At 43.6% G+C, this 13,231-nt stretch overlaps 2 protein-coding genes across 2 annotated transcripts; both read right to left on the bottom strand.

Moving 5' to 3' along the window:
• Positions 1-278: 278 nt before the first annotated feature.
• Positions 279-1,202, bottom strand: LOC114688108 (olfactory receptor 1361-like). The gene has a single exon (XM_028862722.1). It carries the CDS (start codon positions 1,200-1,202, stop codon positions 279-281), a length of 924 nt encoding a protein of 307 aa, XP_028718555.1.
• An 8,271-nt stretch (positions 1,203-9,473) lies between these two features.
• LOC114688103 (olfactory receptor 1361-like) lies at positions 9,474-10,397 on the bottom strand. The gene has a single exon (XM_028862714.1). The coding sequence runs from the start codon at positions 10,395-10,397 to the stop codon at positions 9,474-9,476; it is 924 nt and encodes a 307-aa protein (XP_028718547.1).
• Positions 10,398-13,231: the final 2,834 nt, after the last annotated feature.

Here is a 13,231-nt window from a genome sequence, read left to right as displayed (position 1 = left end):
CCACAGCCTCACCTCTATGTTTAACTCTGCGGCTGGTTCTGTTCTCTGATCTTCAGACAAGCTTTATTACTTAGATTACAAATATCACCACAGAGATAAGTTTCAAAGTGTGTGACAGAGAATATTAGTCAGCATCCAAATCAAAAGCATAATCACCATCATCTATCACTAATCCAAGGCAAGGTCATGTTAGCACTAGACCAGTCTGAGTGTCTGTTTATAAAAATGAAAAAATGCATGACGACTAGGAGTCCTCTTAGCTCTAGAAATTTCAGATTCTAGGATCTGAGAATTATCTTCCTTAGGGCTCCTTTGATGTCACGATTCCTCAGGCTATAGATGAAGGGATTGGCCATGGGTGTCACCACTGTGAAGAGGACAGAGGCCACTGCATCCTGTAGTGAATAGGAGGAAATAGGGTGCATATAAACTCCTAGGATCGTCCCGTAGAATAAGCAGACCACAGTGAGGTGAGACCCACATGTGGATAGGGCTTTCCTTTTTCCATGGGCAGAGGGCATCTTCAAGACCTTAGAGTAGATGTAGGCATAGGAAACAACAATGCATACAAATGGTGTAATAAATATCACTGCACCCTCAGTGAAGGCTGTGACGTCATTGATAAAGGTGTCAGAACAAGAGAGTTTCAGGACAAGGTAGGGGTCACAAAAGAAGTGGTGCACTTCATTGTGGGAACAGAAGGTGAGTTGAACCATGAGAAGAATGTGCAAGAGAGCATTCAGGTTTGTGATGACCCATGATATGACCACCAGGAGGACACAGAGTCTGGGCCTCATCATCATGGTGTAGTGGAGTGGGTGACAAATGGCCACATAGCGGTCATAGGCCATCACACTCAGCAGGAAGCTGTCCATGTTGCCAAATATGAACATGAAGTACATCTGGACCATACACTCTGTGTAAGAGATGGACTTGCTTCCCACCATGTGATTCACCAGAGCCTTGGGGACAGAGACTGAGGAAAAGCAGATGTCAACAGTAGAGAGGTTGGCCAGGAAGAAGTACATGGGTGTGTGGAGATGAGGGTCACAGCTGATGGCCAGGATGATGAGAAGGTTCCCAGAGATGGTGACTATGTACATCCCCAAGAACAGCCCAAAGACAACCTCTTCTTGGTCTGACTCTTCAGAGAGTCCCAGGAGGAGGAATTCTGTAGTGATTGTCTGATTGTCACCGTCCATGTCTTTGGAAAGAGAGTGAGACCCATATAGTGAAATCATTCACCAACACTTGAAGAAAACTGTTATGAACTTTTGAAAATTTTGCTTATTATTTGAGAATTAACTGCTAATAAAATGACTTACAATGTACTTTTATAGCAACGAGTGGGCCATTGTTAAAGAATTGAATTCTAAAATCTATGATTTTATTGACTCTGCTCTTGTTTCCTAGTGACATATATATGTGCATTTTATACAAGAATTAACGCAGTCTAGGAATTGATGTACAGCATTTCACTGTATATATGAAGAAACTGAGGAGTGGGCAACTAGATGCTTTATCAAAAATTGCTGATTGATGTCAGTGAGAGTTCAAAACAAGCTAATGGTCTTGTTCTCTATGTTACACATAGACACACATGGGCATGCACGCTCACACATACACAAACATAACCACACATAGGTGCATGAACACACACACACCATGCACAACACACATACATACACAAACATGCACATAGATATTATGTAACACAACACACAACCACACTTTTTCCTACATGTTCTTTTTTCTGATCAGGAATTTCTGAGTGTAAGTAATCCTCCTGCGTCAACTTCCAGATGGCTGAGAGGATAGGCAGGTATAATGTCCCCAACAATTTTTATGTTATATTAGCTACCATTGATTAAATTGTAATCAAATGAAAAGTCACTACTAAGTGTCATATATTATACACCCAGAGGTTGTGCTGTGGCTTTTCTATTTCCTCACAACTGAGAAGGCCAGTAGGCTTTGACTGGCTGTTGTGTCTTCACATTCTGTTAGATACTAAGATGTTTTCTCCACAGCTCACAGCTGTTTGTCTGCTCACCTGTGCTATGGGCCAGACTCCTGTGTGCAGTGTACCCTCCTTTCTGCACTTAGAAGAGGGGGGCGCATACAGAGTCTAAGTGCAATGGTTTCCTATTGGAGAAAAAAGGTTTTACAGGTGGATAAAATGAAGATTCATGGGCATCTCAAAAGACAATCCCAAGGCTAAGAAATCACCATGGCCAGGAGGTCAGGATCACATCTGGACTGCAGTGCCCATGGAGGGATGCCAGGCAATTTAAGCTGAGAAAGGGAGGAGAGTCACCCTGGGGGTGATCAAAGGCCCAGGGAAAGAGAAGAGAGGTGGCAACTGTCATGTGAAACAGCCTGGCTGCTAGGACAGAACAGGACATGGGAACTGATAATGTTGTTTATAGGATGCCTGTATGGTAGACACAGTGAGGCCACTATAATGTGAGAGGGAAATGGAGCATAGAGCTGACTTGTGAAATCCAAGTTAACTTCCTGAACGTTACAATGGATGTAGAACAATGTAACAACAACAGTAAAATCTAGAAGGAGGCCTGGGGAGATGGCTCAGTGGGTAAAGCATGTGCCATGTAAGTGTGAAGTCCTGAGTTCAAATCCCCAGAACCCACATAAAACTCCGCACCATAGACATGTCTTCTATCCCAGTGCTTTCATGGTGAAATGAGAATTTAAAAACCTAGAATAAGCTTCCAATGGGTCACAGGGTCAGTGGACTGCAGAAGCAGAGATGAGACAGAATGATCAATAGTTCATAGGGACCAACAAAAGTATCTTTTGACTGTAGATGTTAGTGTTCTAGAAGCCAGATAGTTTCCTATCAAAGAAATAGAAAAAGATGCACCAAGGGATGTAAAGACAACTTGTTTCTGTGGGGCAAGACCACAGTTAAGGCTCAGTCCTGAGAGCATTAAGCTGTAGTTATTCCATACTTTCTTACGCTGTTCATTAAGAGATGGTAGGCACTGGAATGGTCAGTTGCTGGAAATAATACTAACATCATGGTTTAAGCCCTAGGTGTACGGCTTCCACGGGACACCAGTGCATCATGGTAGGTCATGCATGGATGCCCCTTTGTTTGGCTTTCAACTCTAACTTTTGGATTTCAATTCCACTTCCCCTTAAGCTTCTGTTTAAAGACAGAATTCTGTTGCTATGACTGTAAAAAAAAAAGAACCTCCGGGATATATATGTGTGTGTGTGTGTGTGTGTGTGTGTGTGTGTGTGTGTGTGTGTGTGTATGTGTATGTGTGTGTATGTATATATCCTAATGTGTGTCTGTTTTGCTGCATTGGTTTCCGGGAGTTGTGGATGTGTCCAGAGTGTCTGAGATGCCAGATGTGCAGCTTTGTCTGCATCACTGGGTGTTGGAGACCCTGCACCTTAAAGGCGGCATTGTCTCTGGAATCCAGCTGGAGTCAACAGTCCACGGCTGGTTCCAGTAGCATCCAAGCCGCCACAGTCTGAGACACCTTCATTATACACCGGGACACGCCAGGGGATGGGCAGAGAACAAATATGAAGACCAGGGTACAATAATGACTTTCTCTGTCTCTGTTTCTCCCTGTCCCTATCTCTGTCTCTGTCTCTGTCTCTGTCTCTCTCTCTCTCTCTCTGTGTGTGTGTGTGTGTGTGTGTGTGTCACTCTGTGTTTCTCTCTCTGTCTCTCTCTTTCCCTCACTCCCTCTCTGCCCCCCACCCCTGCTTCTGAACAGGCTTTGTAACAGCCCGCAGTACAGCTCCTAACACACTAACCTCCATTATGTCCTTCTGCTTGCTCTGCCCACTTTGCGGCTTCCACTATGTCTTAGTGCTGAGCACCTCATGGAGGACAAGGCATGGACATGTAGGAGTGAGATGCTTTTCCTCCTTTGAACTTGGTCAGAGGCAGAGGGACTGAATGAAGTTCTTTCTCTGTCAACCCACGTGCTCAAGTCCTTGGGAGTCTGCCTGATGTGGGGGTGCCCTCTGCTGCTCCCTCAGCCACCTTACCTGGGTGCTCTGGGCTGCTGTCAGGTGTCTTCAGGTAAGTTCTGTCTCTGCTCTTGCCATGTTTGAGGCTGAGTTTTGAGAAATCCACACTTGAAGCTGAGAAAGGAAGGACCTTTCCTCCCTAGAAGAGAACATTTAGAATGAGGCATGTGGCTCTCTCAGGTCAAGCTTGGATGGTTGGGAGTGAATATGTTGATTCTCCATCCCTGGAGATGGTGCCTGCATGAAGGTGGCTGCCAAGTTTGTGTTCCCCCAGGGTGGATTTCTCAGAGGTTCTAATTAGAGACAAGGACGAAGTGTTCTCACTCTGTATTCCGTCTGGGCACTGAAAATTCGGATTCTCAAAAAGTCAGTTCTTGAACAGGTGCTCACTGCTAGGGCTCTATCCTTGGTTAATTATTTATATTTCATCATGTCTGATAAGATGGTGCTTACAAATGTATATGTATATATATATATGTATATATATATAAAACGTAGTATCACAATATATAAATATTATGTATCACAAACAATACAATGTAAAAGTTTGTCAAGTAACAGTAGAGTTAAGGTGAACAGAAACTTGATGCCCAAATCTAATGAATACATTACTAGAAATAACACTAAAAACCAAATAAAGACATCATTATTTTAGGTTTGGCCCAAAAACAAAATTGGAGCCCTCTGTCAAGTATTAATCAGTTACCAAACCCTACAGCAGTGGCTTCTATAACAAGAATAGAAATGATGCAGGAAAAGCACTTGAAAAAATTGTAAAAATATTAATTAGCATAAAACTTCTCAACCAATCCAAATCAAAGGGCTTCTCAACTTGATGAAAGGTTTTTACAAAAAGATTTCATGGCAACCAGTAAGGTGCCCAATATTAATCTTTATCTGTCGTTGTTTTCTCTGAATGACTCTGCTAGTCTACTCATTCCCTATTCATATAACTGTTAGACTAAGCTCATCTATTTTAAAAAAAGTTTAAAGTATTTGATTTGACAGCAATAAATACATTCAGTGTTTTTAAAAATAATTTATTTCCTCTGAACTTTCAATACCATGTATTTCTCTAACCATTCGACTCTTCTTTTTCTTCTTTCAGCTTGTCAAACACAAAACAAAACACAAAATGACTTGTAGGGGCAACATGATTGCTCAGAAAGTAAAGACACTTGACACTAAGTGTGAGTTTGTACCCTAGAATATACACAGCCAGAGTAGAGAACTCACTCCTAAAAGTTTCCCTCTGACCTTCACATGTACACCATAGCACACATGCACACAAACACGCACACACGCACACAGAGAAAGAGAGAGAGAGAGAGAGAGAGAGAAAGAGAGACAGACAGACAGACAGAGAAATGTAATTCTTAAAAAAAGTCTTAAAAAATAAAGCATTGCATACATTTTTTTTTATTTTTTCTCTTTCTTTTCTCTTTTCTGACAGGGTCTCACCACATAGCCCATGAATACCTGGAAATCACATCCTTTTGTCTAGGCTTCCAAGAGCTGGGATTAAAGATCTCACTCTATACAGGCGGCACAGCAAAAAATGGTGCAAACATGACCACGCCATGGTGTGGGTAAAGGGAAGCCAGGTTTCTATTGCTGATCTGAGAGAGGAGAGCCAGAGTATCGGGAAGAGTTCAGAGCAGACAGAGAAAGAAACAGACTGGGCATGGCCAGGGCTGTCTGTGAGGGAAGAGAGAACAACCAGAAACAGAACAGAGAAACATAGTGAGACTAGCCAGAGCAGAAAATAGTGAGGCTGGGAGGATCTCTGAGTTATAAGAGGGATGAGGAGCTGTGGGGAGGGAAGCCCCTGAGCTGGAGGGAGTTTGGGGTAGAGGAGGTGAGAGGGCCAGGATGCCAGCATGGACATGGGTAACAAGTACTTGTGATACCAAGGGGGCCTGGCAGTCAGCACAGCTTTGATATGCTGATAGGTACCACGGGGAGTCATATGACCCTTCAGCTAGACATAAAGGAAATTACAGCTTTCAGCAGATGAGAACTGACTTCACAAATTCCTGAGGAATGCTGGCTTTTATCTAACTACCAGAAACACTGTAGTCCAGCTTGAGCTCATATCTGCATATATGGACAGCCTTTTAGAGTTTGGGAAATTGGGGTTTCATTTGGATTTGAAACACAACCAGGACTGGCTTTGTATACGATACTATTATAAAGTGTACTTCAAAAAATATTGACTCCAAATTTCATTGTTGGCATATAGAAAAACAATTTAGCTTTGAGTATTGACATTACACACTGTGATCTTTAAAACTTGGCCATATTTTCCTTTGTGGGTTTTCTGTGTTTGTTTGCTTGCTTTGGTTATCTTTTGGCATGTCCCTTGGCATTTTCTGTATCCAGCAAATGCTTTCAGTGTTTTTATTTTTCATTTCAATCTCTACATCTTCTTGTTCTTGCACCATTATAGGACTCCAGTGCAAAGATGAAATGACTTGGTAAGAACATACTTCTAACCTTGTCCCCAGGTTCAGAGGAGAGATGGTTTAGTCTTTCTTTCGTCTTATATATAATGTTTGCTGGTGCAAGGTTTGGGGTTTGATTGATTGATTGATTGGAAAAAGCCCTCCCTGGTGGAGGACCCTCCCTTTGACTTCCTTAAGTGTCTGATTGCAAACACTGGAACAGGGGGAAAGCTGATAATCCTCTCGTGTTCCGATAAGTCATTGTCGCTCTTGGTTCTAGTGAAGCTAACATCCTTGCCCTTCTCTCAGGGGTCCTCCAGATCAGTCAAAACCTACACCTGTAGTTTTTTTGGTTTTGTCTGTTTTTTTACTCTTTGGGGGCCAATCACCCCGCTTCCAAATAAATACAGGGAGACTTATTCTTACTTACGAATGCCTGGCTTTAGCTTGACTTGTTTCTGGACAGCTTTTCTAACTTAAGTTATCCTGTTTCTCTTTAACTACATTTTGCCTCTGGGGTTTTTACCTTTCTTTATCCTGTATATGTTTCTTTCCTTCTTACTCCGTGGCTGGCTGTGTGGCTGAGTGTCTGGCCCCTGGCATCCTCCTCTCCAACTTCTCTTGCTCCTTGCTCTCCTCTTGAACCCAGATTTCTCCTCTTGTTTATTCTTTCTGCCTAGCAACCCTGCCTATTTCTCTCTCCTGCCTCGCTATTGGCCCTTTGGTTCTTTATTAGGTCAATCAGGTGTTTTAGGCAGGGAAAGTAACACAGCTTTACAAAGTTAAGCAAATGCAACATAAAAGAATGCAACACATCGTTGCAGCAGGAAACAAATATTCCACAGCATAAACAAATGTAACACATCTTAAACTAATATTCCACAATATCCACCTGCTAAATCCCATAGACAAAAGCCCAGGGCCACCTCTAGCACCAGCAGTTTCAGAAAGTAGACTGTTCTCCATGCTTAGAAATTGGGGAGAGTGTTTCACGGATGCCAAGGCCTTTCTCACCAAAGAGCTACAGCTTTCACCAGAGAGCCCCAGGTTACTGTCACGCTGTGAGCAGGCTCTGGAGCTCTGAAACAGCTAATTATCACTGGCTCTTTGCTTTGAGGTTGCCATGTGAGGTGACCAATCCCATAAGTTCCTGCCCATCACTGTGCACAAGTGTCTGATTCTGTACTTCATGCTCTAGTCTGTGGAGTGTTTGGACTGTTCTCTGGCTTGATTACAGAAGTTTATAATGAGGATTTATATATAAATAGAGACATATATCTGTTTCTATGCAACTCTAGTGCTAACGCTTATAGCCAGATAAAATTGTCTTGTATTTCTATTATCATTTACAGCTCTTCAGTTAGAGAAAAACAGACAACTTCATCTCTGCAATGTTAGAATCGATGGTTTATTAGGAAGAAGCATTCCCTTGTGCAATTCTGTCTCTATGCTTTACAGTATCCTTAAGCTGCTCATGTTTACTGTTAACTGTATTCTTGTGTGTTCCACAAGTGTGTTCTTATCACAAGTGTGATCTCTTTGCCCACTCTATCTTGTAAATGGACATTGTCCATGCATATGAAGGCTATTGATAACTATTTGTTAATTGCAAATCCTCATAACTTGCTGGATCATTTCTACATTTGATTGCAGTTTGTTTATTTTTTATTCTTTTGGCTCTTTTACTCTTTGGGGGAGGCTGCCACCTGGTCCCCAAATAAATCATACATGGAGGCTTATTCTTTCTTATGAATACCTGGCCTCAGCTTGGCTTATCTCTAGCCAGCTTTCCTTAACTTAAATTATCCCATCTACCTTCTGCCTCTGGGCTTTTTCCCTTTCTTACTTCTGTATATCTTACTTTCACTCTTACTTTCACTCCGTGGCTGGCTGGGTGGCGGGGTGGCTTGGTGGCTGGCCCCTAGCATTCTCCTCTCCTTGTTCTCTTGCTCTTCCTTAATTCTGTCTCTCAGATTTCTCTTCCTATTCATTCTCTCTGCTTGCCAGTCACACCTACCCTTTCTCCTACCTTGCTAGTTGCCGTTCAGCTCTTTATTGGACTAATCAGGTATTTTAGACAGGAAAAGTAACACAGCTTCACAGAGTTAAACAAATACAACATAAAAGAATGAAGCTTGCCGGGCGGTGGTGGCACACGCCTTTAATCCCAGCACTCGGGAAGCAGAGCCAGGCGGATCTCTGTGAGTTCCAGGCCAGCCTGGGCTACCAAGTGAGTCCCAGGAAAGGCGCAAAGCTACACAGAGAAACCCTGTCTCGAAAAACCAAAAAAAAAAAAAAAAAAAAAAAGAATGAAGCTCATCTTTGCATCATTAAACAGATGTTCCATAGCACAAACAAATGTAACACATCTTAAAATAATACTATACAACATTTGACTTAGTCTTACGTTGTTTTCTTTAAAAATCTTTATTATGCCACCATATGCTCTGCCTGTAAAGATAGTTTTGCTTACTGTCTGCAGCTTCCAGTATCCATTCCTGGGTGGTACCAGTTCCAGACTGGTGCCCATGAGAGGGTCTGCAAAGGGTACATTCTGAGCTGTGAAATGTAGAAGACATGCTTAAGCCTCGGGCAGAAAAAAACTTGCCATTTTCCCACCTGCAGGTGGACTAGATGCTCCTCATCAGAGGCCAGAGAGAGGTCAGAGAAGGGATGTCAGCTCTAAAGTGCTGGAGAAGCACCAGTTCTCTGTGGGAGCAGGCGTCGGACAGACTGGGAGGGACCATCTCAAAGCACAGCAACACAGTTATCCCAGTGTTTCTGTCTGAGAAATGTGCTCCTCACAATAAGCCCTTTCCAGAGAAGACAAATTACTGCTTTTATTAAAATGAGCATCTGCCAGCTTCAAATTTACAAATACAACCATGATCATTTGTCATTAGTCACAGGAAAAGCTGTGCATTAATTCTATACCAATAGGCACGTGCTTTTCTCTGTAGAGATGAACAGATTCGTGGTGTCCAGGAGTCCTCTCAGCTCTAAATAATTCACATTTTAGCATCTGAGAATTGTCTTCCTCAGGGCTCCTTTCATGTCACGATTCCTCAGGCTGTAGATGAAGGGATTGACCAGCGGTGTCACCACTGTGAAGATGACAGTGGCCACCGTGTCCTGTAGTGAATACGAGGATGAAGGACGCATATAGACCCCCAGGATTGCACCATAGAAGAGAGAGACCACGGTGAGGTGAGACCCGCATGTGGATAGAGCTTTCTTGATCCCACGGGCAGACGGCATCTTCAGGACATTAGAGAAAATGTAAACATAGGAAATAACAATGCATGAAAATGGTGTCAGGAATATCACCCCTCCCACGGTGAAGACCATCAGGTCGTTGATAAAGGTGTCAGCACAAGAGAGTTTCAGGATAGGGTAGGGGTCACAGAAGAAGTGGTGCACTGCATTGTGGGAACAGAAGGTGAGCCGAACCATGAGCAGAGTGTGCAAGAGAGCATGCAGGTTTGTGATGACCCATGATATGACCACCAGGAGGACACAGAGTCTGGGCCTCATCATCAGGGTGTAGTGGAGTGGGTGACAAATGGCCACATAGCGGTCATAGGCCATCACACTCAGCAGGAAGCCGTCCATGTTGATGAATGTGATGAAGAAATAGATCTGGACCATACACTCCGTGTAAGAGATGGACTTGCTTCCCAAAACGTGATTCACCAGAGCCTTGGGGATGGTGACTGAGGAAAAGCAGATGTCAACAGTGGAGAGGTTGGCCAGGAAGAAGTACATGGGTGTGTGAAGATGAGGGTCACAGCTGATGGCCAGGATGATGAGAAGGTTCCCAGAGATGGTGACCAAGTACATCCACAAGAACATTCCAAAGACAACCTCTTCTTGCTCTGACTTTCCAGAGAGACCCAGGAGGAGGAATTCTGTGATCATAGTTTCATTATCTTCACCCATATCTGGGGAAAGGAAGTATCATCATTCAGTAAGATCGTTTGCCACCATTTAGGCAAAAACAGTTTCTGTTGTGCAATGGTTTCCTGGTTGGTGATGAATAAATACGAACACACTTCCAATATTGTAGAATCTTGCAATAAAACCCCTGATAAATTCAGCAGGGTGCTATTCTAGTGCCCCTACTTTCTGAACTACATTCCTGCTGCTAAGTTCCACACACAGGACATTTCCTACACAATATTTACCTTTGTCTAATAATTGAGGTGATGAATTTACTTTATAGATGATGAAATTTAGGATGGGACCTTTAGGTCATTTAACTCCATTCATGGAACCAAGTGAATAAAAAGTTCAAGTCAAGCTTAGTGCTTTTTTTTTTCTTTAGTCTACATGTTAATAGCTTTCATCATGGAAACTTTAACTAAGGAGCAAGTGCTGTATTGATTATATTATCATCTCCAAGTTTTTTACTCTTTCCTACTTTCAGAGAGTTGGGAAGTATGTGGACTCTGAGAGACCTGCCTGGTGGTTTAGCATTATATCTGTCACTGAGCTCATGCAAGGGCCCCAATGTGAGCCTTACCCACCTCCTCCCTGAAGTCAGAGAAGAAAGCCTGCTTCAAGTATAGCAGAGTGTTTTTCTGAGATGAAAAGCAATTACCAAGTGCTAAGGAAAAAAAATCTAATCAGTCTATCTCAAAGTCATGCACACTCTGACAAAGCATTTCTGCAGAGTGGATGGGTGGGTCAGGTGAGACATCTGGGCTGCAATGCTCCTGGGAGAATTCAAGGTGCTTGCCCAGGAAAGCAGAGTACTGCTTGCCTACCTGATCAAAGGCAAACAAAGAGGCAGAGGCATCGGGTCAGTTGTTCTCACCCTGTCTGTCATGTCCCCTTGGAGGCTGCATGTCAGACATTCTGCATACCAGACATTTACACTACAATTCATTAACAGCAGCAAAATTACAGTAATGAAGTGGCAATGAAAATAATGTTATCATTGGGGGTCGCCACAACATGAAGAACTGTATTAAAGGGTCACAGCCTCAGGAAGGTGAGAACCACCACTCTATGTGATAAGACCTGACTGTTGGGTTAGAGAGGGATACAAGGAGTATCTGGTGGGACTGGCTATAGATGGTGCCTGCTCTAGGTGTGGTGACTAGTCCTAGGGGGCACTAATTGTTGAAATTAAGGAGAAAGTGCTGAGATAAGAAGTCGTTAAAATAGTCATTAGATTATTCATTCATATGTTTTGTGTATAAGTGTTCTGCTGGCAGGGTAGGAAAGAGGCATTGGATTCCCTGGAACTGGAGTTATGAATGACTGTGAGTCACCATGTGGACCACATATCATGTAGGTGCTGGGAACCCAGTTCCAGTTTCCCATAAGAGCAGTAAGTGCCTTTAACTGAGCTGTCTCTCAAGCCCCCCAAAAAATGCTTAAAAAAAAAAAAACCTAGAGTAACTCCTAGACCCACAGGGTTGGACCAGGGGTAGAGTAACCTAGACAACGGTCCTGCAGTGTTGCTGGCTTATGGCTGCAGCACATGCTGAGGGGCGAAGGAGGATGTTCGACCCCTGCTGCCAAGACAAATGTAAGAAAGCAGACTGGTGGGTCCTAAGGACAGACAGCATTCCTTCGTGTAAGTCAGACAGATGTAAGAGTGCCAGACTGAGGACAGAGTTCCCAGAGCAGAGACGAAGAGAGGGAGGAAATGCAGTTTGAAGGGGATCTGCATTCAAACTTGAAATTGGTGCTAAGATCACATTCTAAAACAAGGTGAAAATCTCCTGTGCTCTCCTACTGAAGCACTTGTGACAGGAGGTGGCTCAGCATAGGCACGTTTCCTGCGGGAAAGAGATAGTGATACTTCAGCAAACTGCACTTCCTTGGAAAAGCAGTGTGTTCAGACATGTCACACCCTTAATTGCGCCCACTCTGACTGGATATGTGGCAGGCATGCTCTCAGGGAGAAGGCAGCCTCCGTTGCAGCTTCCTTGTAGAGAGACAGAGCTGCTATCATCAACAGTGATGCTTGGTTTGAGGAATTAAGCAAGTTGACATCTGCTTTCATCCACCAGCCTCTTGTGAGCCGTGCGAAGGACTTCATCAGAAATCTCTGATGTAGCTGTGTCCCTGAGCTTGGATCCATGGACTGTACAATTAAAACTGAGTGGTTCCTAGACTTGCCCAGTTCCCCATATGGGGCTCAGAATAGCATCCAAAGTAGCTTAAGTCTCAGACCCCTTTGTTATGGACTCACGGGTCACAGTCAATGAACACAGAGAAGAAACTGTCATAAACAGGAAATTTGGCATGGAATAGGACAAGCTTGCATGTCTGAGAGGGAATCTCTTTCCAGTAAAGACTGATAGGAGCCTGTTCTCACAGCATCACTAACTCTAGATGTCTCCTCCTTATCCACTTGTAGGACAAAATTTCCCTATGAACTTGGCTAGCTTCAGAAAGGTTTGAGGGTGCCCCCTCCCAATGCCATTCCTTATGGAGGTGTCTCTGGGCATCAGTGCTGTTGGATGGACTGGTCCCTAGCCTGTGTCCCCAGCCATCTCACCTGCTGCTCTCCAAGGCTCTCATAGAATCCAGGTCTCTACTGCTCCCATCCTGGACTTGGATGAGGGGAAATTCACAACGTAGGGTGACAACTGAGGGCGTTCTCCTCACAAGGACATCTAAGTGAGATGTCTGGCTGTCTTTGGTGAAGCCTAGGTGTTGGAGAGAAAACGAAGAGATGCAGGTTCTGTCCCTGGAGATCAGGACTTCCAAGAGGGTGAGAGGTTTGTTGTCACCCTGGGGTATCCCAAGGGCTGATT

The sequence above is a fragment of the Peromyscus leucopus genome, chromosome 8b (genome assembly GCF_004664715.2).
Source record: "Peromyscus leucopus breed LL Stock chromosome 8b, UCI_PerLeu_2.1, whole genome shotgun sequence".
Lineage (NCBI taxonomy): Eukaryota > Metazoa > Chordata > Mammalia > Rodentia > Cricetidae > Peromyscus > Peromyscus leucopus.
The sequence above is the reverse complement of the archived record's forward strand: the minus strand, read 5'-3'. Positions and strand labels throughout refer to the sequence as shown.

Excerpts from the sequence above, each read along its gene's own strand:
- LOC114688108 (XM_028862722.1), bottom strand. The coding sequence starts at position 1,202 with ATGGACGGTGACAATCAGACAATCACTACAGAATTCCTCCTCCTGGGA.
- LOC114688103 (XM_028862714.1), bottom strand. The coding sequence starts at position 10,397 with ATGGGTGAAGATAATGAAACTATGATCACAGAATTCCTCCTCCTGGGT.